Consider the following 26,451-nt stretch of genomic DNA (forward strand, 5'->3'; position numbering starts at 1 on the left):
GCATGGGAACAGCTGCTCTCACTATCAAAACTTATACAGCCCCAAAACGACACCCTTTAAATTATTATTATTATTATATTATAATAATGATAATAATGTTCACCTTTAAGTACAATAATAATGTCCATTAAATTATTATTTTGTAACAAGATTAAAGTAATCCTCTTTTGAGCCCCGTCCAAAGTTGATTAGAGACACCACACAAATACCAAAAATATAATACTCTTCAATCATTCCGGCAAGGAAGCTCGCCGGCGTGCAACTGAACTTGGCAAAAAACGTCGGATAAAGTTAAGCAAAAAACCCAGGTCGCCGGAAGATTGATCCATGCACCCACGAATCTGAAAGAGAACTCACAGTGCAAGGCACTCTCAGCTTTCTTGCATCATCCATTACCAGCAAAACATTGCAACGTGTGAATGCAGAAAATCTTCATGAACCAAACAAAAGCTTTCATTTGTTGTTTATTGTAATTAAACAACTCCATATTGATTATAACTTAAACTGCATGCAACAACATACTGTGACAGGTTACTTTCTGTTCTTTTCTCTTCTTCTTGTCTGGGAATGAGAAGAAGCAGAACAACATGACTACAGAGGCAAGCAAGAACTGGATTCCATTCTACAAGCTCTTCGCCTTTGCGGATTCTACAGATAAAATCTTGATGGGAATCGGCACAGTAGGTTCCATCGCGAGTGGTGTGTGTGAGATAATGATGGTTGTCTTGCTCGGAGAGCTGATAGATGCCTTTGGACACAACCAGGATAGAAACAATGTTGTTCCAGCAGTTTCCAAGGTAATGACTTTAAGAATAATGTTTTTAGACTATCTGCAAATCGAGTTAAATGTGATGTGCTGCTTATCTCAATGTCTAACCTGTCAAATTTAGGTGTCAATGAAATTTGTCTATGCTGCTTTTGCTATGGGTGCATCCTCGTTTTTTCGTAAGTACTTTTAGCCAGTGATCATATCTCCCTCTTAAAGTTTTTCCTAGTAACCATCTTTGTACACAGAGGTGGCTTGCTGGATGGTCACAGGAGACAGACAGGCTGCCCGAATAAGGAACCTTTATTTGACAAGTATTCTAAGACAAGAAATCGGTTTTTTTGACAAGGAAATAAGCACAGGTGAAACTACTGCAAACATGTCTGGTGACATTGTTGTCCTGCAAGATGCTATGGGTGAAAAGGTACACTACCCAATACCCATCATTCCAAATGTTCGAGAATTCTCGATTTAAATCATCTCTGAACTTTTCACTGTGTGGTTAGGTGGGGAAGTTCATTAAGCTGGTTGCAGAATTTGTAGCAGGATTTGTGGTTGCCTTAGTTAGAGGGTGGCGTCTTGCACTGATTATGTTATCCACTCTTCCCCCCGTGGGGCTATCTATCGCGATTTCATTCATCTTCATGGCAAAAACTGCATCTCGTGCACAGACCGCTTATACTAGAGCTGCAAATTTAGTAGAGCAGACTGTTAGTTCAATTAAAATGGTATGGTTCTGAGGCTTTAATGATTCGTGTCGTCCCATGATGCCATTTGGTCTGGTTCTGAGTTTACTTGAGTTGTTGTTCTCTCCCAGGTTGCGTCGTTTACAGGGGAAAACAAAGCGGTGGCTAGCTACAAAGCGTCGCTTGCCAAGGCTTACAAGTCTGAGGTTTATCAACATCTTGCTCAGGGATTAGGCTCTGGGACATTCATGTTTATTCTGTTCTCCAGTTTCTCTCTGTCTTTCTGGTATGGTGGGAGGTTGATCTTGGAAAAGGGCTATATGGGCGGTGAAGTTATCAATGTAACCTTCGCTGTATTGTTCGGTTCAATGTGAGTTCTTGATTTGTAATCCTTAAACTCCCCAAATTTGCTAAAAAAAAAAAGCACATTTTCAACTTTTTTAAATGCTCATATCAGGGCTCTGGGACAAGCATCAACCTGTATGGCAGCGTTTGCTGCAGGGCAAGCTGCAATGTTCAAGATGTTCGAGATTATAAACCGAAACCCAGAGGTGGATGCAAACGAGATCGATGGTAGAGTGTTGGATGATATTCGAGGCGAAATTGAGCTAAGAGATGTATGTTTTAGTTACCCAGCCAGACCAAGGGACCAAATCCTCAATGGATTTTCAGTGTCAGTTCCCAGTGGAAAAACCTTAGCTTTGGTTGGTCACAGTGGCAGTGGCAAGTCAACAGTGATAAGCCTGATAGAGAGGTTCTATGATCCACAATCTGGCGAAATCCTCGTTGATGGGGTCAATCTTAAAATTTTCAAGCTGAAATGGCTCAGGCGACAAATCGGCCTGGTCAGTCAAGAGCCTGTTCTATTCACAACCACTATTAAAGAAAACATTGCCTATGGAAAAGACTGTGCAACTATGGAGGAAATCAGAGCTGCAGCCGAGTTGGCAAATGCTTACAACTTCATTAAAGATCTGCCTCAGGTTTCATTCATTTCGCTAACTATGTTCATTGAGCATAAACATTCATTCAGAAGGCTGATGGTTTTTTTGTGTAGGGACTAGACACCATGGTAGGGGAAAGGGGAACTCAGCTGTCGGGTGGACAGAAGCAACGAATCGCCATAGCTCGAGCAATCCTAAAGGAACCGCGGGTTTTGCTGCTAGACGAGGCAACGAGTGCTCTAGATGCTGAATCTGAAAGAGCTGTGCAAGAAGCACTGGAAAAAGTTATGGTAAATAGAACAACTGTCATAGTTGCTCATCGTCTAAGCACAGTTAGAAACGCGGATATCATTGCAGTTGTTCATCAAGGACAGATTGCAGAAAAAGGTATCTGATTATCTCAACTCACATGGGCCAAACCACACTGAAAGATAAATCCAATCAATTAGCTAGTCCAACCCGTGACCTTATAAACCCATATGTTCTCTCTTATATTTTCAATGTTTTTTGGCATTCAGGCACTCATTCTCAACTTCTCAAGGATCCCGAAGGAGCCTACTCTCGGCTTCTGCACTTGCAAGAGGCGAATAAAGCAGAAGAATCGCGGGGAGGTGAGGATATGACAGCAGAATCCAATATAGAGTTGGAAAAATGGAGCTCGGGTTCAATGTCAATAGATGTTCTTGACAACTATCCCTCAAGACACGGGATTTCATCCAACAAAACACCCGAAAAGGCTGCAGATGTTTCACTTTGTCGCTTTGCCTCTCTCAGCAAGCCAGAACTTCCAACGCTCGCAGCAGCTGCCACTTTTGCTCTCATTTATGGAGCAATGTTACCCGTTTTGGGCTTACTTTTGGCCAATATGATCCAAACATATTACTTGCCACCAAATAAACTGAAGAAAGATTCAGCATTCTGGGCACTAATGCTTGTGATTCTTGGAGCAGTGTCATTACTGTCTATTCTGATAACGACATGCCTATTCGGGGTGGCTAGAGGTAAACTAATCAATCGAATTGCTTCCATGTGCTTCGAAAAGGTCGTTCATACAGAAATTGGTTGGTTCGATGAGCCACAGAACTCGAGTGGAGTAATAGCAGCAAAGCTCTCTTCTGATGCAGCTACAATCAGAACACTAATCAGTGATGCCCTTATCCAGATGATTCGAAATCTTGTTTCTTGTATTCTTGGTTTAGTCATCGCTTTTCGAGCAAGCTGGCAGCTATCACTGTTTTCCTTCATCATGTTCCCACTAATCGGGGCAAATATATACGTTGAAGCCAAGCACACGAAAGGGTTCAGTACCGATACAAAGGTCTGCTATCAGTTTCTTGATCACCTGTAACATTATTCACCTGAAACCAAAAACAAAAACAAAAAAAAAAAAAGACAGTTTCTTAGTTTAGTCTCAATTGTTTCAGATGTTGTACGAGGATGCCACGCAAGTTGCCAGCGATGCAGTTGGAAACATGAGAACAGTTGCATCTTTCTGTGCAGAAGAGAAGGTCATGGAACTGTACAACACAAAATGCGAGAAACCAAAGAGGCGAGGAATTAAGAGAGGGCTGATAACAGGGATGAGCTTTGGTCTAACATGTACTTCGATATTCTTCGTTCACGCCAGCATTTCTTATTTTGGTGCACATCTCGTGGCGGGTGGCAAAGCAACGTTTGATGATTATTTTCGCGTAAGCATCATACCATACAATCCCATTTCTTCAGCAACATATTGGTACTAAAAGAGAGTTCTTTCACTTTCTTTTCATCTGACAGGTTTACTATGCAATGTATTTTACAACTTCTGTACTATCTCAATCAAGCTCCTTCACCCAAGATTTCCGAAAAGCAAAAACTGTTGCTAAGTCGATATTCGGGCTTCTAGACAGACAGTCTAAGATTGACCTCGACGAGAAGTCTGGTTTGGAACTAGACTCAGTGCAGGGAGAAATCGAGTTTCAAAATGTATGCTATGCATATCCAACTAGACCAGATGTCAAAGTTCTCTGTGGTTTCAGCTTCACAATTCAGAACGGGAAGGTATGTTTCGTCCTTTCTTCCTTACTATTTTGAACCAATTTAAACGTCTCATTTTAAAAACCTCTACTGTTACCAGACAGTTGCACTAGTGGGGAAGAGTGGGAGTGGGAAGTCGACAGTGATAGCATTGCTGGAGAGATTTTATGATTGTGATTCGGGGCGAATAATGCTAGATGGAGTTGATATTAGAAATTTGAACATGAAATGGCTAAGGAAGCAGATGGGGCTTGTAAGCCAAGAACCAGTTTTATTAAATGACACCATCAGAGCAAACATTACCTATGGGAAAGAAGAAGATGTAACAGAAGGAGAAGTCATAGCTGCAGCAGAGCTGGCAAATGCTCACAAGTTCATCAGTGGCCTTCAACAGGTCACAATTAAATGAGTGTTTTCTCTGTGTTCTTTATTGTTGAGTTTGTCTCCTATAAGGATTAGGAATATGAGTTTGTTTCATATTCATTGTATAGGGATTAGATGTCTATAAATACATTGATTCTTATCCATGACACAAAATATGCAGGGATATGATACGGTGGTAGGGGAGCGAGGGATTCAGCTGTCTGGGGGACAGAAGCAACGACTGGCCATTGCGCGAGCCATTATGAGAGCCCGAGAATACTGCTGTTGGACGAGGCGACTAGCGCGTTAGATGCTGAATCGGAGAGGATGGTTCAGGATGCACTGGACAAGATTATGGTAAACCGGACCACGATAATGATAGCACATAGGCTGTCAACAGTTAGAGGAGCTGATGTAATTGCTGTAGTTAAGGATGGAGCTGTTGTGGAGAAGGGAAAGCATGATATGCTTATTGCTAAAAGAGATGGTCACTATGCATCCCTAGTTGCACTCCACACAAACCCTTCATCAGAACCCTCAGCAACAACAGCAGCAGAAGAAGAAGATATATACAGCTTATAGAAATTTTACCCAGGGGTGTGCAAATTTCGGTTAAAGTTCGGTTAAGAACCGAAGAATTTCGGTTAATCGTTCTTTAACCGAAAAACTTCAGTTTGATTAATGGTTAAAGGATTTGCAAATTTTCGATTAACGGTTAATTCAATTCAAAATTATAGGTTAATTGAATATATATATATATATATATATATATATATATATATATATATATATATATATAAAATTATATATATATGGATGTTGGACTTTATAATTTGTACTTTTATGTTTGTAGTATTATTATGGTATTGCGTTTGTATATTTTTTTTTTATGGATTTGTTATAATAGGTATTATTTTAAGGATTGCTTAAAAAACTTTGAGATTAATTCGGTAATACAAAGTTCGGTTCAATTAACGATTAAACCTTTAAAAACTTTGGTTAAAATTGTTCAGTTAAAACTCGCTTAACCAATTTCACACCCCTAACCTAGGCAGCTCAGTTATTTAGATCAAGCCAATATGGTGGGCACCGGTGTTGGTCCTCCCACCTAATTGTCTACTAGGTCACCAGTTCACCGTGATTTACGCCTCCGCTACCTTGTTAGGCCATAGTGTGAAGGCCCTAGGGTGAGAAAAATTTCTCCTTTTATGGACAAGCTTATAGAAATTTTTTACACTGTACATAATATTTGTAGAATTACAGAGAGAAATGAAATGATGTTCAATAATTGTTATACACAGTTACCCACACCATATCTCTTCAAGATCAACTTAACCAGATACAAGAAAACAGAAACTAAAAATGAGCATATAAACTAGACATTATTAGATTGTACTCACAGAAAATATCAAAATATATAAACTAGACTTAATGAATGGTTGAAATCAAACTCTAGATTCTAAATGAGGAAGCCAATGTAGAAACAACTACAGAATGCAATGGCATGCCTTAATACTGGCTAAAATGAAATTGAAATTGATGAAAACATGTACATTAGCCATTAAGTTAAAAGGCCTTCTCATTAACAAAGTTTCTTGCACTTTCATGTTCATCAAAAGAGGGGGTCAGAGATAAAACTACCTGGACTTTTTTAAGTCTCTAAGACTAATAATAGCAGATTTTGATCTTCTCCATTCACTAGGATACAAAGTGACATCCACAATAGGACACTGAAAAATCAAATAGAAGTTGTTGCTCCTGCAATTACTGATTCAACATCTTTTTAACATGGCATCTCTCCTGCAAATAAAAGAGAACTTCCTCTTCCAAAAGAACTGTGATCTATACACAAATAATAGAGAGAGTTGCAAGGGGAAGAGGGGTGGGAAACACTAAATCACCGTATGTAGACAACAGACCCCAATACTAACTCACAATAGTACAAGGCAATTGGAAATTCTTCATCCAGTGCTGGAAAGTACACGGAAATGAATGATCATCAGCTGAAGAGTACATAATAAACTTCTTCAGATTATCCTACTTGTGGGACTTGTGTCTTTTCGAATCCCTCCTCTTTTTATCCTTCTCTCTTGATTTGCTCTTAGATTTGTCTTTCCTACTATGATATTTTTTTGATACTTTTATCTTATCATCACCTGAAACTATTTCATCTTCTGAAGACTCCGAGGAATTCAACCAACGGGGCTTCTCTGGCCCGATGATGGCATGATCTTTGAATTCTACTCTCGGCCCCATATCAGGACCTGACAACTGCTTTTCTTCAGGATCTAAACAAGGGTAAGGACCAGTTTCATCCATTCGTGACCCGACTGTGCCCCTTCCTCTCTTAGCCCTGCAGAAGACGTTTAATTTCTTCAGCAGGAAACAAATGCTATCTTACATAGGAAACAGAAAGTTCACCAAAGACCCTACCAGTCTGACACATTATGAAATAGAGGACAGAGAAAAGAAACACAGAAGGAAGGAAATCACAAATACAACAAATATAGGTACAGGAGACAATGGGTAGACTGACCTTGAATGCAAAAATTCTTCAACTTCAGCATCCCTCAAGCCATCCTCCCTTGAATAGTAATCTTCAATGTCTCTCTTCTTTGATGGGCATGAAGCACTTGAAGTAGAACCAACATCACTGTGTCTCTTAGCCTTAATCCTAGATTCCATAACATCCTTATGACTCCTTGTGCTGCTATTCTCATTTTCTGATCTACGTTTGTTCTTATTCTCATTGTCCAATATTTGTTTGTTCCTACACTCATTTTCCAATCTTCGTTTGTTCCTATTATCAACCTCCAGCTCTTTCTGTCTAAGCCGCCACATCTCATTTACTTCAACAGCTCGATTAGCTGTAATGACCATATCAAACAAAGCAGATAAAAGGAGTAATTAAGTCAACACAATCACTACAGAAATTAATGCATCATCATTTAACAAGGTGGGTGGAAGAAAAGGATTTGGAAAAAGTATGCAATTAAACTAAGAACTTTTAAGTTCATAAGAACAGAGAGTAGTAAACAAACATGACAGCCGAATGATCTTCGTAAAATATAACCATTCACAGATGACAACGCTCACCTTGTTGTACGCCGAGAACAGTTGCCGTTAGAAATCTTGAATTTGGTCGCCCCCTAACTGTAGGTCTATGAAGATAAGCAAGTGCACCATCTTTCTCAGCTTGCCGCCGTAATTCTGCAGCTTCTTTTAAGAGAATCGCAGCAATTCTGTTTTCAGTTGCCAAATCCATAGCTAATGTCCTCTACTGGTGAGCAAGACAAAGGTTAAATATTATCCAACAAGACATAAAAGTAGCAAACTAGCAATGTAAAAGCCCACAATCAGCCAAAGAAATTTAAATGATTAACTAGTTAACCAGAGAAGTGTACTCTTTAAATATTGAGTCCAGAAGTAAACTATCAACTAAAAAAATTTGGCCTTTTGGAGGGTTTCTTCAAAGAAACATGAGGATAAAGTAACATCTTTTTTTTGTTTTACGTATCGTGGAATATGTGATCCCAAATCGAGACAAATCTTTCATTGAAGTAGATAAAAATGGACACTTTAATCGAATATCATAATCTATGAGTACATAAATCTTTATAAAATGGAAATGGAGATGAAGAAGCAAAACCAGTTCGCGAAATATATACACATAACACTGATTTCAACAGAAACTCACCTGGGTTCGCGAAGGAGCCGATTCTGCCAAGCGCCCGGAGATGGTTTTTCCGGCTGTTGGAGGGGCGCAGGTGATCGGTGATGCTTCGCAGGCGGCTAGAGCCCGGAGGTCTCCCGGCTGCTAGGGTTTTGATCTCTGTCGCTACAGGCTAAGATTCTTAGTAGGTCGTGTTTTGGATTGTGAAATTTCTGCTAGAATCAATTCAATTTTGGGAAAATTACATAAAATTATCACACTTTGGAATCTTAGAAAACCCTAGATAGATAGACGCGTTGGGGTTCAGAGTTCACGACGAAAGAAAGGAAAGGTATCGACCCGACGGCCGACGGGCTACGCGGATATAGTCAAATAGGCGGATTTACAATTTTTCTTTTTCTTTTTTTTTTTTCTAACTATAAAATACGGAGTATATACGAAAACTCCCACTATACAAATATTTGTCTGATTTAATTAAATAATTAATTATAATTAGTTAATTAGGAAAATACATTTTTTTTATCAAACAATCTACTAATTATAAACTATATGTTAAACAAAAAATAAATAAATATATGCAATAGTGTCCTTATAGGTCATGTTTGATTTCGATTTGGCATAGTATGTATTTTTAGAGGACACTCAAAAAAAGAAAAATGTTTTATCCTTCAGATGAGACATACAATTAGACAAATCTCATTTAGAATAATATTCATTTATTAGATGACATCAAAATAAGGATTGTTCAATCAAATTACGACACTCTAGATGAAATTCTTATTGCCTTAATATATTGGTATGAAAAGTATAGAATACTATTTAGAAAATACTTCTTTTAGGAGACAACTTAGCTGAGTTGGTCGGACACTAGGCTTATTAGTCATTTAGCCTTAGCCACATCTCACAAGGTTCCATGTTTAACTCTCTATGAAACTACCTAGTACATTTTCAAATGAGTTAATACCCAAAATCGTCCTCGACTATAGTGGTTTTTCTCAATTTCGTCCTAAACGACTTTGGTGACCTAATATCGTCCCAGACTTTTGTGTTTCGCTCAATTTAGTCCTCCATTTGTTATTCCGTCAAATTGGTGTTAAATAAAGGGACAATTCAGTAATGTCAATATTGATCTCTCTTTACTTTCAACTTGTGAAGTGCGAAATTCCTCTTTCTTGTACGAATTACACCCAGAATTACTCCCGGACCTGCAAATCAAATTTTATATTCGCAGTTTTAGGAGTAATTCTGGGAGTAATTCGTAAAAAAAAAAAGGATTTCGCAGTTCACATGTCTATGAGTAAAGAGATGTCAATATTAAAATTACTGAATTGTCTATTTATTTAACACCAAATGGACAGAATAACAAATGAAGGACTAAATTGAGCAAAAACACAAAAGTCTGGGACTAAATTGAGCGAAACACAAAAGTCTGGGACGATATTAGGTCACCAAAGTCGTTTAGGACGAAATTGAGAAAAATCACTATAGTCGATGACGATTTTGAGTATTAATTCATTTTCAAATAGCAAATAGATGTAAATAAAAGAAAATATATACTTTAGGGCACTGTCTATTGCACTTGTGAGAGCAATTTATTAGTATTACTAATTTGAGCCGGCTAATTATGAACAATCTAGACTAGTTAATCACGTACTTTGTCGGCTAAAACTCCAAAGCAAATTTCACTAAGTACACACATTTGAGCAGTAGTTACAGAAAGTCGTAAACCCGTAAATCAAATAAAACACTTTAATTTTTTTATCCATTATATTTTGATAGAAATTGGATATATATATATATATATATATATATATATATATATATATATATAACCATTGTCTATGACCATTTTTCTTCTAGTGATACAAAAATAAATTTTAATTTTTCATACCAAAGTTTATACAATGTGGCGTAACTAAATCACATATTATATTGCAGCCGTACCATTTATATGCATAACATACAAATACGCATGAAATGATTAATCCCGAAAGATACAATAATGAGCTTCGTAATTATTACAATACTTGTGAAGCTCATATCATGTTGCATCTATCTCCTGTGTACTCTTTTGTCACTTCAGGAAAAAGACACCAAAAAATTAAAAGTTGTTTGGATCATTATATTCTAATGGCCAACACCAAGAGGGGGAGCTCTGTAATAAGCTGGAACTGTAATCGGGAAGAACATTTGTCTAACTCCTTCTGCCTTTATGATTGGTAAGATAATCCCAGATGCACCCTGAAATTTCCAACTTTAATTAGTCATAATCAGACAATTTAATACTTGTTTGATTGAGAGTCAAACTTGTAACTTTGTAGTTATCAAATTAATCGTTTGATTAACTTAACTGAAGTTGTCATAATCTAGATTGTCTATAACTAACCGACTTAAACTAAGAAGGCTATACTCACCAAGAGCAATCTAGCTCCTAGCCAAATGCGTTGCGGAGAAGGGAACGGAAGCAACAAGCGGCCGACGCCGTAGACCGCAACGGCGAAGAAATGCACCACCAAGCTGAGAGGTTTAGGGTTGAGTCCAGAAAGCAAAGAAACCGGTCCTTCGGAGAAAACCCCTCCAAGACTAAGGTAATCAAAGCACGCCTCTCTCATCTCCTTCCTAGCTTCATCAGGCGATGCACAGAACACCTTGTACAGTGCCCCCGCCAACGTATTTATGGTGGACGCCACAGGCTACAAAACATTAAATTTTCAACATTAACATATTTTTTGAGTGACCAGAAAACCAAGTCACTGTGCACTTAGTAACTAAACTCTATGGTGTGATTCTAACAGATAAAGAAACATAAGAAGGTCAACCAGTCAAAACTGTCTATAGCTATCTGATCCAGAGTCGAATTTGTAACTTTGTGTTACCAAGTCAACTATCTGACTAACTTAACTGGAGTTAACCATGCAATATGACCGGGGCCGGCCTGGTGCATTTACCTTACGGAGAGTGTAGAAGGATTCGAGGTAGTTGGAGAGGGCGGGTGCGTTGTTGAGGTTGCGCAAAGGTCTGAGAAGATCGCGAAGAAGGACGATGTCGGAAAGGGCGACGGTCATTCCTCCGCCGGTCAAAGGATGTCTCATGTTGAAGGCGTCTCCCAAGAGGAGAGCACCCGGAGTGGAGTGTGGTTTTGCAGGCATGCTTCTATTCGGCATTGTTTTGATGTTTCCTCTATCGATTGCTGCAATGAAAGCGTCATACAGCTCTCGAGGAATCTGAAATATAATTATATCAAACAGCTATCAGCTAACAAGCTAATTTATCAAACACTATACTCTCTAATTAACTCAATCAGCTAACAACTAACAGTCATTTACCAAACAGTTACCTGGGGAGCAACATTGGTTTTGAGGTAATTGGCAAGTTGACCAGTTGCCAGGGAAGGGATTTTTTGACCAGGGATGTCAACCAAACATCGGACTTCAGTGCAACTAATGGGATAAAACAAGATTGGTGAAGGGTCAGCTAATACCACATGGCCATGGTTTGCAAATGGGAGGTCACAATTTTGGAGGACTAAACCCACAAAACATGAAGGGTTGTCCACTTGGGGAGTGCACAAAGAGCGTCGCAGGTTAGAGAAACAGCCGTCACAGACAATAGTCAAAGGTGCAAATGCTGTCGTCGTCACTTCTTGCCCATTATTATCCTTTGTCTTGTATTGCACTCCTTTCACACTTCCCTCTTCCTCAATCAAACATGTCACTGTTCCTTGCTCCATCTTCACACTGCAGGTACATTCGATCACGGAATTATGTTTGATAATAAACAAATTCGTACAAAAATTATGTTTCACCTTAACTTTCTGTCTGTCTAATAAATGGTTAATTAGAAACCTGAACTAACTTTCCATGCATCTAACTTGTTTATAAGATGGATGTTTAGATGGAAAAGTTGACAGAAATTGAGGATTTTGTAACGGTGGAATTGAAGCTAGGGATATGATGATACATACTTGGGAAGTGTCGCTGCTTTGTCCCTCATCCTTTGAATGAAACGGCCGTTATGGAAGCTTCTTCCCGACACATCTGAATGAAATTTCTCCAAGGGATAAGACAACCTCGTACTCTTGCCATCCTTGTAAAGAGCATATCCGTACACTCTCTGGGCATCAATCGTCTCCAAGCAATCTGCAACTAGGGATGTCAATTGAACCCGCACCTGACGGGGAACCCGATTCCCGCCCTTACAGGAACAAGGATGGGAACAGAAATAGAGGATCGGGGATAGGGATGGGGACAATTTTGAATTCTCCGCCGGGAGTGGGGGCGGGGAGAGTACTCCCCGCCCCGCGCCGTCCCCTATATATATATATATATATATATATATATATATATATATATATATATATATTGCCACACAACACACACAAATGTAGAACTTTGTATACAATATATATAATTTTAGAAGTATTCTTGTCATTGTATGTCATGCATATTTAAATAAAATATTTAATTGTAAAATATTGAATACAACTTTAAGTTGGGAATGAATATATATGCGTTATTTATTTAAATATTTTTTAATGTTTAATTTTTTTTTTATAACTTATTAACGGAGTGGGGATTCTCCGTCCCCGAATAATCCCCGTAGGGATGGAGATGGGGGGATGGGGATGGGGACGGGGAATGGGAGGAAAGTCGGGGGCGGGGATGGGGGTATGTCCCCTGCCCCACCCCGCCCCGTTGACATCCCTATCTGCAACACATACAAACCAATTCATTCTGACCTTGTTTGGTAAAATAGTTAGCTTATAAGCTAATTTAAGCTTATTTGACCACTATTAATTGTTTCACTTATTCAGTGTTTGATTAATTATATTTTTTTTAAGTTTATTGTTCTAAAACACTAAAATTTAAAAAGTTGTTCAAAGCAACTTTTTGATAAAGTCATTCCGTATGTAATCAACTATCAGCTAACATCTAATTTGTCAAACATTTCTCTATAATCAGCTAATGTTATCAACTAGTAAAACTCATTAACTCAATAAGCTAATCGTTATCAGCTAACAACTATTTACCAAACACCCCAAATCTGATTCAGCCATTGCTATGCAAAACAAAGAAATTACGTACCTTGGAGGCCTAATTCCATTAGTTTCAAATAGCCTCCGGGTTGAAGAAGCTCGCCCACAATTCTATCCGGTTCACTCAAGTCTCTTTCGATTACGTGAACTCTGCGTCCATCCTAGTATAGGTACAATCAAATTACAAGAATTATATAGAGTTAGGTATGTAGTACAAGGTACTACGTTGGTGATGCATGTCTGTACACAAGAAATACTGCTGGATCGGAGAACTCCGAATTTTTCACAATAATAAATTATTATTTTTAAGTCCAAAACTTGAGCTTTTTTTTTTTTTTTTTTTTTTTTTTTATTGAAAATGACACACCTCCTAAGTCCTAACATTTTGGCTGTTTAATTTGTGGGAGGTGGATAATCATTGGTTATTGAAACTTTGAAAGTGATTGGTAATACTAAGGATATTTTTTATACAACTTATAATTTATTTTAAACTATAAATAAGTTATAATTATTATTTATTTTTTTTAAATTATATAGAGTTTAATATAATAGTTTATTTTGAAATACAAAACAAGTTATTAGATTTTAACTTTTTTTCTTTCTATCCTTTATAAGGATAACACAATCTACTCTTCATTACTCAAAATTATAATATATTTTTTTTTATCCTTTTATGAATTTTCACACTTATCAGATTATTCAACAATTAATTTTATCAAATATTTTAATTTTAATAAGTTAGTTTATCTAGCTTTTCAACTAGGTATGTCGATCAAACAAAGACTAAAGGTGGTTGAAAGACTTTATTATAGTCAAACATTTAAGGGGGTGTTTAGTTGGATGAAAAACTTTTTCAAAAGGAATTTTTTTTTCTTAAATTTGTGGAAAACAGGGTTTTCCTCCGTTTGGTTCATTGAAATTTTTTTTCTATAGGAAAAAGTTGTCCTTAATTATGAGGAAAACTTTTTCAATGGGAAGAAATGATATTTTGTTTTTCATGAAATTTGGGAATAAAAAGTGAATTGACATGACGATTTTGTCCTTGCGATTCATTCTTACTATCATTATTATTGTGTAGAGACATATATTTTTATGCTCATTATTTCTTACAATTTCAAAACCAACTAAACAATAAAATCAATATTCTCAACAATTTCTTTTTCACCAACCAAACAATATAATAGAATCAATCTTTCTAGTAATATAATTACTTTTCTATAGAATTTCAATTATATTCTATTTCCCCTCAAATATTTTTCGCAAACTAAACGGGCCCTAAAAGTTTTATGTTAGAAATGACTTCCCTATCAACTTTCCAACTATTTCAAACTATCTATAAGAATGACACGTAACACTAAAAGTGAGAATAAAAACTTACCAGTTAAATCATCACACACGTTCACATTATTGTTAGGAAAGTTAAAATTTTCCTATATAAGAGACTGGTCATCATGATTTATCATTCACTATCCTATTAATGCTGGATATATGGGGTCCTTAGCTTGAGGCTAAAAATTTCGCCTATACTGTTAAAAATTTCTTAATAATGGCCATAATTGCAATAGGCGCTACTCGCTAGACGCTAGTAGAGTAGCGCCTAATGTGGCGTCGCCTAGGCAGCTAATTATATATATATATATATATATATATATATATATAAATTAAAAAAATTAGCAAATCCGACTTAGCCGAGTTAATTCCGCTAACTCGATCAAATTGGACGAGTTAATTCGATCGAGTTCGCGCCAACTCAGCCGAGTCGACCGAGTTGGGCACCTAAGCGGCCGGCTTTCTAGACAGTTTCCTAGCGACTAATTCGCTATGGCCTAGGGGCGCCTAGTGCCTAGGTTGGTTTTTGTAACCGTGATATTTGTTTGATTGATAAAAAAAAAAAAAAATAATAATAATAATAATAATAATAATAATAAAATAAAAATAAAAATAAAAAAAGTGAAGGATAATTGGTGAATTTCCAGTTACGTGTTACCTATCTACCATGCAGCAAGCTAGAGGAGATATAGAATACGGTACGTACGCACCTTCCCTAGAGTGTGGGCTAGAGCTGCCCCAGCAACACCGGCGCCGACGATGATAACGTCCGTCGTCCTCCCATCCTCCGCCTTCCGGCACCCGTCGTTATTCGCCGGAGACGACGACTTAACGGCGGCCGCCATCTCCTCTTTGCGTCCAAACTTCACGGCGGCCTTGTTTTTCCTGCTAATCTTTCCTCTCAAGTTGTAGAGGCAAACGAAGCACCCCAGTAAAGAAGCAACGAAACTGCCCAGAATATAAAGATCAATCACCACCATCTTCAAGAAAATTTTCTTCAATCAAGTGCCAAGATAAACTGGATTTGATTGGTTTCTCTCTCTAAAATGTATGTGTATCTCTCTCTCTCTCTCTCAATGAACTGCCAAGATGAAGTGTTGTTAGTTGGTGACTTTCAACCGTAAACAACTCCTCTTATAATGAACTTAAATGCATCTGCGGATCTGCCAAATATTAATTAATTCTTAGGTGCAACAGCCACCAGCAAATTAATTTTTTTTTGAATGTTACTATTACATTGTAGCCAACGTCTCCACTGAGGTTCGATCTCATGCTACCAGCAAATTAAATTTTTTAATGAATAAAATAGAGTTAATTCCACCTTCGGTCCATTATTGTCTTTGGTGTCAATTTCAAATTTAGTCTCAAACTATCGTTTTTGCCATTTAAAATCTTAAACTATTATTTTTTGGACATTTTTAGTCCTTATTATGACTTTTCCTATTGTAATAAAGGCATTTTTGTCTTTTGATATGTTTCTTTTGTTATTTTTCCGGGTTCAACCGATTTAAATGATTTAGGACTTTACTAAAAAAATCGATTGAAAAATATGCATGGTTACTAAAAATCAGAGATTACCTAAACTCCTAAACCAATTAAATTAATTGAAATCGGGAAAATAAGAAAAGAAAAATATGAAGAGACAAAAATACTCTTACTAAAAAAAAAAAAAAAGTCAAACTAAAAGTGTTTAAAAAATAATAATCTGTGAGGTTAAATGACAAAAATGATAGTTTTAGACTAAATTTGAAATTGTCACCAAAGACAATGAGAACTCCGGTGTAATTAACTCAATAAAATATATAAAAAGGAAAAAGACTACAAATAGACTTTTCTGGTGTATATACTTATTATATAGTCTTTCAATTCATTACAGCCAATGAATTGTGACATTAAGAAGCCATTTAATAGACAGATTTAAACTTCCCGGCCTGCAATTTGGGAAGGTGACGTTTTAACGGGAGAAAAGTTTGAATTAACTAAAAATGTGATTTATTTAACGTGAAAAAGTTACTTTATACTTTTAAGGTTTCTACTCTATTTTTCTCTCTTCGTACGTGGCAATGTGGCATTTCCAATTTATCCATATAAAAAAAAAAAAAAAAAAAAAAGTGGATTGTAATTTTTATTATTATTCTTTTTATACTCTATCAATCAAGTCATGAAACCCGTGAGCAATGTTGCAAAAATCGCGCCTAAACGCCGATGTCTGGTCGTGTCAAAAAATGTCTGAATCGGCCTCTTCCACGACTGGCCGAATCGACTAGAACCCCTTTTTTTTTAAGAGTTATTCGCCAAAACAACGTCGTTTTAGTAAATAACCCCTAAAAGAAACAAAATCGGCTGAAGCGACGAATAATCCCTAAAATGCCAGAGGAGTCGATCACACTCGCTCAGGCCTACCACCCCATGCCTCCGCCAGTCGCCAGTCAAGGTACGTATGTTATTGATGAATGCCTAGCCTAAGCTTATAGTTGGATTGCACATTAATGGTTATATGTTCAACACGCCCCCTCACGTGTGCGGTGGATTCCAAGCATATTCGACTCTGATACCGAATTGAAGCATGTACTCCATCTCAACTAAAAGCCTAAGCTTATAATTGGATTGCACATTAATAATTATATGCTCAACTACTTATAAATTTTTTTCTTCTTTTTCTTTATTGTCCTGACAAAAATCTAACTTATTTTTAAAACATTACGGTTGTTTTTAACGGATACATTGAAGTGTAAAGATAAGTAGGCATGTGATTTGGTCAGTGCACGCAGGGCAGAATGATTCAAAGTCAACGTTTATTGTCAATTTCCAAAATCGCCAGCCATTTCTGGAAAAACAGAACTAAGATATGGCGAAAGCACTGGAATTCAAAGAGGAAAGTATTTTATATTATTATTATCTTAGAATAGAATCAAAATAAATCCATTATATATGTCAAACATGGAAGGAATCGAAAGAGGACTTCAATATATTTAGTTAGTCAAATAATTGAGACAAAAAAAAAGAATTCGTCCCAATCCAATAAGGGAATTTGGGTGGCGGTGAATGTTGTTTTCCTTTTGTTCTTTGAGTCAAGTCAGCAGTTTATTATGTATGCATGTATGACTTTTTCAATCCATGCTTTACTCACTAGAGGCAAATTTGACTGTGGAGTATAGTCCAAAACGGTGCCGCGTGTTTCTTTTATAATGAAAAGAAACGGTATATGTTCGGTCGTTTTATCCAACTAATTATTTTTTATCGCGTATTTAGTTTCATTCTATATATATTTTTTAGTTTCATTACAACATAATTAAAGTATTATTTTGATATAATTACAGTTTTATTTGAGAATATATATACTTAATATGTAAATATTGTTAATCAGTTTCATTTTATACATATTGTAGTTTCATTATAGCAACAACTAATGTATCATTTTAATTCAATTACAGTTTCATTTGACAATACACACTCAATATGTGAGACCAGCTTGTTATTTAGTTTCATTTTATAAACACACTTAGTTTCATTACAATACAACTAAAGTATCATTTTAATTCAACTACAGTTTCATTTGACAATGTACACTCAATATATGAGACATGTTACTCAGTTTCATTATTTTAGAAACACTAGTTTCATTACATCACAACTAAAGTATCACTCTGATTCAACTATAGTTTCATTTGACAATATACACTCAATATGTGAGATATGTTATTCAATTTCATTTTAGATACACTGTAATTTCATTTTGTTCGGAACACATCATAAATACGGGATTAGTAACGGCCACCTGCATTTCTGTTTCTTTTTACTTAAAAAAAAAAAAAAAAAAAAAAAACGACATTTTTGGACCATGGTCCATTGTATAACAATTGTTCACTAGAAGTCCCTTACCCCTAGGGCCTTACATTTTGACTCGACAAGATTGTGGAGAAGTAAAGGAGTCCGACTCAATCCTAAGTCTCCACCCTCCATCTGCCATCTTAAGTACTAATTGAGTTGTCTATGCAAGCTCAATCCATGTTGTACTAATGGTACATAGTGGGGGAGATACAAAACATAAAATATACTCACATGTCACAACATTGTAAAATTTTCGTCTTTTTTTTTTTTTTTAATCTTTTAAATTATAATTTCTGACAAAGATTAATTAGGTATATGATGTCATTTACCACTTCAACGATGCAAACTCATTAGGCGGCACAACAAGCCCTATCGCGACAATTATTGAATTAATTAAGCTATCATATAACCACCATCACTCGTAATAAACCCTCAAATCCAAACACTATAAATAGCTAGAGTAGCAAAAGGAACTCAAGTTTGAAACGAGTTATTGTAAAAATTTGAATCTTGTAATCAAATCTAGAGTTCAAACCTTATAAGTAGATCAAGTAACAAGCGACAAAAGAGCTTAAAATTTTAAAACATCTAGTCTAAGTGTTATATGTATCACTTAATAAGCATATGCTTCATCTCAACTAAAAGCTTAAGCTGATAGTTTGATTGCACCCTCACGTGTGTGCGGTAAACCGTGGCGCTAAGTGTTATATGTATCACTTAATAGTGTTTAGTCGTGTTCATCGTCATCACCTCAGATTGCGGCCCTACGACTATCAGATCAGTCTCTAAATTCATGAATGAATTAAATATGATCGAGATGTATACCAATTATTACCAAACTACCAAAATCATGGCTCACAAAATATGGGCTTTCTGGCAATACGCACGCATCATTAATATCTCAAAATACATTACCCTACCTCCATTACCACATGAAAATAGTGTATAAAGTAACAATCCAATTAGGAATGACAATTCGACCCAGACTCGATGGAAAATTTGGGGCCCCGCCCCAACAGCCCATGGAGTGAGGATAGGCAAATTATTGTGTGGACCATAACAAAAAGTACATTTATAATATACTAAATGCACATTATTTTTGTACTGAATGTACATTATACAATATAATGTACACTCAGAACAAAAATAATGTACAATATAATGTACTAGTTATATATTGTACTAGTTTTTTTTTTTTTTTGAATTGACTGTTACAATGTAATATCTATTTATAACTACTTTATCAACTTACTGAAGCAAAAAGAGTCAATACCGCCATCATTGAAGCTCAAACTCATGACTTCCCATTTAGGAAAGTCACTTCAGGACACTAGTTGTATTTAAAATAATTGCATATTTTAAGTATTGTTGTATATTTTTATGTTCCTATTTCTTATTAATTACTTAATTAGTACAATTTTTATGGATGTTAGACTAACTGAATATTTAAATATACAAATTTACAACTTAATTGTATAATTTAAATAATATATTATTTTATTCTATACTAAAAAATCATGACACAATCCACACGGGAACGGGATAATTCCACATCCCCACCCCCACCGGGGAACTGGGAGGGGTTGGAGAACGGGTAAGAAATTAGGGGTGGGGAAGGGGGACCCTACTCCCTGCCCCCTCCCTGTTGCTATTTTTTTTTATGTGTAGTCCAGAATTTTCAACGTCGAATACAATGACTAATTCCCTCGCTGAATTGTAAGCACTTCTATTGAGTGAGACAGCTAGCCTGGAAATTTAAAATTGCTCCATACTCAAAGCCAAAAATCAAATTATTGACATTTGGTTAAGGATGAATAAATCTCTTTCCACTCAACCACACCTCTCAGGTTTCCCTCCCTGTTGCTAAGCCTAGCTCTAGTAACCAAATTCACGGCAAACAACTTAGGGGCTAAAAGTGTCATTTTCCCTAATTTCTATAAAATTGATCTCAGTTTTCTTGATTTTCTCCATTCACTTGGGCACAAAGCAACATCCACAACAGGAAGTTGAAAAACCAAGAAGCTGTAACTATTCAAGTTAAAGACTTTAAAGCTAAACCAAAACTTTGTCCTATAAAGTTAATCCATAAGTCAGGTAACTATTGGACAGTAAGAATTAATCCAAGAGAACAACACAGAACATTCTGCAAAACTACATTAATAAAAGGATTGAAGAAAGTTACAATGAAGTGAAAGTATGGTGCTTTTCTTCTGTTTTTCATTCACTGTTCGGGAAATACCTGAGTGGGGGCTGAAAATGGTAGGAAGATGCCTCGATAGATCACTAAACTTTTAACTATTCTCGAATTCGTGCCAGTCATCAAGAAGCTCTCTTAGGAGGTGCCATATTATGAATGAGAGATACTGTTGTAGCAATTGAGAAGATCTGTATCACAAATCCTGCAGGAAAAAGAAAAAAGTGTATATCATTACACTGGGCAATTTATGTAATTATCTAGAGAAATTTCGGACTTAATCTAGAGAGCTTACCAAGTACAGTAGCAGTAATCTTCACGACTTCAAGGTTTGGTGGCAGCATGCTATTCAAATTTTGAACAACCTAAAAAAAGACACGAGATAAAAATGAGTTTTAAAACTCACAATTCAAAAGAAGCTCATCTATATGGACAACAGCAGTAAAAAAAAAAAAAAGTCAATATTCAAGGGTTAAACAAAAAAGTGGATCAAACCACCTCACTTGAAAAGGGATAAATAATAATCATCACCAAGGTAAAAAAGAAATACAAGTATAAGAATGAGAAACCGAATAAAATATGATAAATGACAAAATACCCAACTATGAGTGAAGTGAAAGGTTTAAACTTCAAGAAAGCTACTCTAAGTTCATGTAAACTGGTTCTGTTTCGTCCACGGAACACCATAATCCGTGGCAGAAAATTATGGGAACATGTGAATGAAATAACAGCTATCTTAGCCAATATAATTGGCAAGAAAACGATATTTATCCAACTAATAACTAGGCTTGAATTGTCTTTTTCAATTAAGAAGCCATCAAACAATACACAAATGTCCACATGCATACTTTGTCAAAGAAGCTAAAAGGGATTGAACAAAAATGCTGGCTCTATAGCGCATTTGTAGATCATTTTCACCTAAAAAGAGAGTAGAAATGAGAAAATTTCTATGTTGTTATTCTATGTATAGAAGCTGAGAACCAATTGCAGTCTTCTTGTTCAAGATTACCATGCTAACATGCCAAAACCCAGTGATTAGCCAATCTTGTCCTTTACAAAGCACATTTTAGATTCCATCTAAGACTACAATCTCTCTAGGCAGGAGTAAACGGTCTGCAGCATTGCACTGAGATTTAGAGGTAAGGCAACACCAATGACTTCAACTTCAGGTCTTGAGAAACATAAAGAAATAAACTTTCTTCATCACAAATTGCATGTTTTGCAGGGTTATTTGCACTAAATATATCTAAAAGATCATGCACTATTGTTGAATATGATAGTGAAATTCTACACAACCTTGTAGTTGTTCCATTGAAACAAGGTTACAAATATATGAAAGGATCAGTCTTGTATCAAACAGTAAACGATTAATGATCCTGTAAATTTACCTCCAAAAGATTGTGACTCCTAGCAAAACACGCAGCAGGCAATATTATAGCTGCCGATGATCCTAACACATAAAACTTCAAAAAGTTTGATCTGCTGCGCTTTTGACCTTCAGCACAAAAACAACACATCTTTCAATGAAAAATGCACAACCATTAACTCATTACCTGAGAATGACAAGAATTGGAGAATAATGAATAATACATACCTAATTCTCCACTTATAATAGAGATGAAGCCTAATGCAACAGAAGAGAAAGCACATCCGTCCAAAGTCTCTGTCTTTGCTGCTGCCAAAAATGTGCTTACTGCTATTATCAATTGAACAATAGCCTGCAATAATAATGAAGCTCAAGTAAAAGTGAACCAATTGCAATCCTCAGAAATTCACAACCACACCAACTTAGCCAATGAAAAACAACAATTCTGACAATTGCAATAAACAGCAAGTAAATAAAGGTCGATGCTCTTCATACCTGAATGAATATGATTTTGGAAAGTCGAGATTTTCCTTTGGCAACTTTTTGATATCCTGCCACCAAAAACACGAATTAATAATTTATCAAAAACAAAATATCACAAAACCCTAACAGAAGCAGACTTTAACAGGGAAAAAGGTAATTTACGGGAGTCAACCACCATGCGGTAGGAGAAATCGGAACCATCGGTTCCAGACGGCCGCCGACTAGCTGCCGATGTTCTTTGATGCATCTCTCTCCACCTACTAGCAGTGTGTATTCGGGGTATAGACAGGCACTCCTAGAATGACGAGCCAAAAAATATATAATCTAAACAAGTAAACATAGAATTTTCCAGCAAACAAATAAACTGATAAACATAAGCAAAGCATAATTTCTGGAAATAAAACACCAGATAGTCTCTAATCTCTAACACTAGTTGACAAAATGATGTATTCTTAATTCAATGAGAAAGCTATATATTTTTTACACAATCAATTAACAAGCTATACAGCCTATACTACAAAAATAAAAGACAAAACTACTAATAAAGCACTTTGAAAAGTTATGACAAGTAAAGCACTTCTAAAGAAGAACAAAGAGTAAACCATTACCAAAAAGATTGGGGAGAGAGTAGGTAATCAAGAACATGAATGTTTATTCATTTTATCTGGAAAGATTATTTTCAAAGAACACAACACATAGCTTGCAAATTTATTTGATTCTTTGATAAAAAAAACAAAAAGTAAAATAAAATAAAAATGAAGATTTTCCTGCAGGGTCACACACTCTGACACTCACACTGCCGATAAATTCATCAAAATCAAAAACGCATCAAGAAAAATTCCCACTTCCTTTATTAAAAGAAGGAAAATTCGAAGCAGCATATCTTTGTTTGCTTTTATGAACAGAATAGCAACATAATAATAGAGACAATATGAAACGATAAATGTATACAAATACAGACAATACTTTGGAATCCTAATTTCGTACTCAATTCATATCACACACGGAGTTACAGTCTTAAGGTTTTGATTGAAAAAGTACACAAATCATACTGTTCTGTACATAATCAAGATTCAATAAGCAAAAGTGGTGCTGCAGATAGCACAACAAAATAACATAACCTCAACGGCGAAGCTTACAATTTTTCAGAAAATAATCATCTGCTAATCCCTATTGTTATGAATAATTGGTTATAATACATACGGATATCAAACAGGTGTTACAGAATACACTAACACAGAGTTACAGTCTTACAGAATAGACTAATACAGACAACATACATACATACATACAAATGCAATACGAAAATACATCAAAAGAATAGGTTAGGGCAAACTAATTGAAAATTTAGGGAATTACGGATTTATCAATCATCATTTTTATAGAATTAGCCATTAGGGCAAACTAATTAAGAGAATAAAGTACCTAACTACCTGAGGCTATAAATCTATAATGGTGGACGAATGGTGAACGGACGGAGCCACGGAGGAGAATAGCCGGACGACGGTGGTCGGTGGAGGCGTGGAGTAATGGGCGCGAATCTGCAAATCTTCGATGAAGAGTTCTGATGGAGTGATGAAGCTGCTGGCTGGGGCGTGGAGGCAGGAGCTTGAGGAAGCAATGGAAAATAAAAAATGGCTGCTGGCTGCGGTCTGCGTAACGTTGAGAAGACAGAGGCGAAACAGGAGAGAGCGTCGGCTGGTTAGAATAATAATAATAATAATAATAATAATAATAATAATAATATATATGCTTCGGATCCCATGAGGTCACTTAGATGGGTGAGATAATGGGGTCTCATCTCATCCATTAAATCATGAGGTCACTTAGATGGGTGAGATAATGGGGTCTCATCTCATCCATTAAATCATAACATATCAAATGGTGAGATTGAAAGAGATTTATTTTTCATCTATGGTAGTAGTCTATGCATAAGTGTGTATAAGTAATTGTAATATTAGAGCTATATATGATTAGGAATAGATTGGAATACATTCCATGCTAAGGATTAACTAATTATGGTGTTGACTAATATATTTACGGTTATAAATTATTGTTGATAGAGTGTGAGTTGTATTTAAACATTTGTACTCAGCAATAGTGTTTTGCGGTGGGATATCTCCTCAACAATGAAGGTGCAGCCGGATAGAGGTATGTGCAACCTTAATAGAAGTGTGTTATGGGTTATGTTCTGTCTGTGCCGTCATTTAGTTAAGTCGGTGCGTTGAGTTAAGAACCCAACGCACAAGCCCAAAAACTAAACCGAACAAACGTCAGACCTACTAGAATCCAGTGTAAATTTTAAACCAAAAAAAAAAAAAACAAAAAAAAAACAAAAAAAAAAAAAAACAAAAACAAAAAACAAAAAAAAACACACCCCTTGTAAACCCCAATCGCACAGACCATAACAACAAAAAGCACCAAATAAATATATAAAATAACAACACACCAACAGTTAATAGATCATAACATGTTACAATTAAAATACACATACCAAAATTGCTTTACGTAAAAAAAAAAAAAAAAAACAAAAACAAAAACCAAGATATAAAAATATGGTAAAAGTTTGCCTCAATTCTAGTTGACAGTCCAAATAAGAGATATTTGGCCTGAAAACTTGTCAACCTATTTGTGACCCAACGCACAAGCCGAACACATAAAATGCACACACAAAAACTTCATAACACAACACAAACTTCTGTTCATTAATTTTTAAATTGAATAACGAAATCAACATGCAACAAAAACCACAACCATACCGCTGATTGATCATACCCGTCATAACAAAGAATTTAAGCCAAATGCACACACGGGAAAACAAATTGCACACACAGCTTAACAAAGAATTGAAGCCAAATGCACACACGGAAAAACAAATTGCACACACCCGATACAATACCATAATTAAGTAGTGCACAAGCCTATAAAATCTGCTAATTAATTATTACACCCTAATTAAGACACTACCAAAAAGACAATAACACCCCCACATGCAAATAAATCACACGCACAAGGCATTATATTCAGCCAAATCTAATCCATCCAAAAATCCAAATAAACGCACCAGATCAAGCCTCACCACCTCGCCTGACAAAGGTAACCTCACCGGATCCAAAATCTATATATATATATATATATATATATATATATATATATATATATATATATATATATATATATATATATATATATTGTAAGTATTTTCTATAATATAATATATTATAATATATTGTATTAATTAAGTGGTTGTGGTGCAAGTGGAAGATTAAGTCAGTTAGTGGCTTAATCTGTTAGGCAACTCAGGATATTTAGTTTAGGATTAACTGAATATCTGCCTACATTGATGGCATGTAGGCTTCTAAGCATAATGAGTCCTCCCACAGCTCCCGAGTTCAGAATACACGCACCATCAGGTATTCGGTAGAGAAGTGGTAGACAAAACACTAACCTTTATTCTGCAGGTTTACCATCTCGTGGCAATATCAATGACTATGGCTGGGGATATTCGGACGATCCTAAAGCTTCTGCGGTAACGAGACAGGTTACTCGTTTAGTACAGTTTATGTTAGCCTTAATATTATTATCTAACATATATATATATATATATATATATATATATATATATATATATATATATATATAACAGCCCTAAAACGAGTGTTTTTGAAGTGTTATTACACAATTATTCTTCCAAATTTGTTATTATACAATTACAGATTTACTATATGCACACCTTGATATAGTAGATGTAAGTTTTCTTTGTCA

At 35.9% G+C, this 26,451-nt stretch overlaps 3 protein-coding genes and 1 pseudogene across 5 annotated transcripts; 1 reads left to right on the forward strand and 3 right to left on the reverse strand.

Moving 5' to 3' along the window:
• Positions 1-535: 535 nt before the first annotated feature.
• LOC109168420 lies at positions 536-5,365 on the forward strand (annotated as a pseudogene).
• Positions 5,366-6,291: 926 nt separating this feature from the next.
• Positions 6,292-8,809, reverse strand: LOC109168380. 3 transcript variants are annotated; one of them, XR_002052082.1, is made up of 5 exons: positions 8,473-8,809; positions 7,872-8,055; positions 7,312-7,642; positions 6,711-7,128; positions 6,292-6,617 (listed from the first exon to the last, which is right to left on the reverse strand). XR_002052082.1 is itself a non-coding variant. In XM_019317397.1 (4 exons), exons 2-4 carry the CDS (start codon positions 8,038-8,040, stop codon positions 6,813-6,815), a joined length of 816 nt encoding a protein of 271 aa, XP_019172942.1. In that variant the 5' UTR covers positions 8,041-8,052; positions 8,473-8,809; the 3' UTR covers positions 6,312-6,812. The 3 variants fall into 3 exon arrangements, 2 of the variants coding, with proteins under 2 accessions (XP_019172942.1, XP_019172936.1); XM_019317397.1 differs by having other exon boundaries at positions 6,312-7,128; positions 7,872-8,052; XM_019317391.1 differs by having other exon boundaries at positions 6,312-7,128.
• A 1,502-nt stretch (positions 8,810-10,311) lies between these two features.
• On the reverse strand, positions 10,312-15,914 carry LOC109171408 (squalene monooxygenase-like). The gene is made up of 7 exons (XM_019320497.1): positions 15,523-15,914; positions 13,533-13,644; positions 12,413-12,587; positions 11,786-12,185; positions 11,397-11,672; positions 10,863-11,141; positions 10,312-10,689 (listed from the first exon to the last, which is right to left on the reverse strand). Exons 1-7 carry the CDS (start codon positions 15,790-15,792, stop codon positions 10,576-10,578), a joined length of 1,626 nt encoding a protein of 541 aa, XP_019176042.1. The 5' UTR covers positions 15,793-15,914; the 3' UTR covers positions 10,312-10,575.
• Positions 15,915-20,661: 4,747 nt separating this feature from the next.
• On the reverse strand, positions 20,662-24,385 carry LOC109164830. The gene is made up of 7 exons (XM_019313380.1): positions 24,120-24,385; positions 22,849-22,981; positions 22,699-22,754; positions 22,432-22,555; positions 22,226-22,332; positions 21,133-21,202; positions 20,662-21,042 (listed from the first exon to the last, which is right to left on the reverse strand). The coding sequence occupies exons 2-7, from the start codon at positions 22,931-22,933 to the stop codon at positions 20,963-20,965; spliced, it is 522 nt and encodes a 173-aa protein (XP_019168925.1). The 5' UTR covers positions 22,934-22,981; positions 24,120-24,385; the 3' UTR covers positions 20,662-20,962.
• Between the last annotated feature and the right edge of the window lie 2,066 nt (positions 24,386-26,451).

Source organism: Ipomoea nil, unplaced genomic scaffold, assembly GCF_001879475.1.
Source record: "Ipomoea nil cultivar Tokyo-kokei standard unplaced genomic scaffold, Asagao_1.1 scaffold0317, whole genome shotgun sequence".
Classification (NCBI taxonomy): domain Eukaryota; kingdom Viridiplantae; phylum Streptophyta; class Magnoliopsida; order Solanales; family Convolvulaceae; genus Ipomoea; species Ipomoea nil.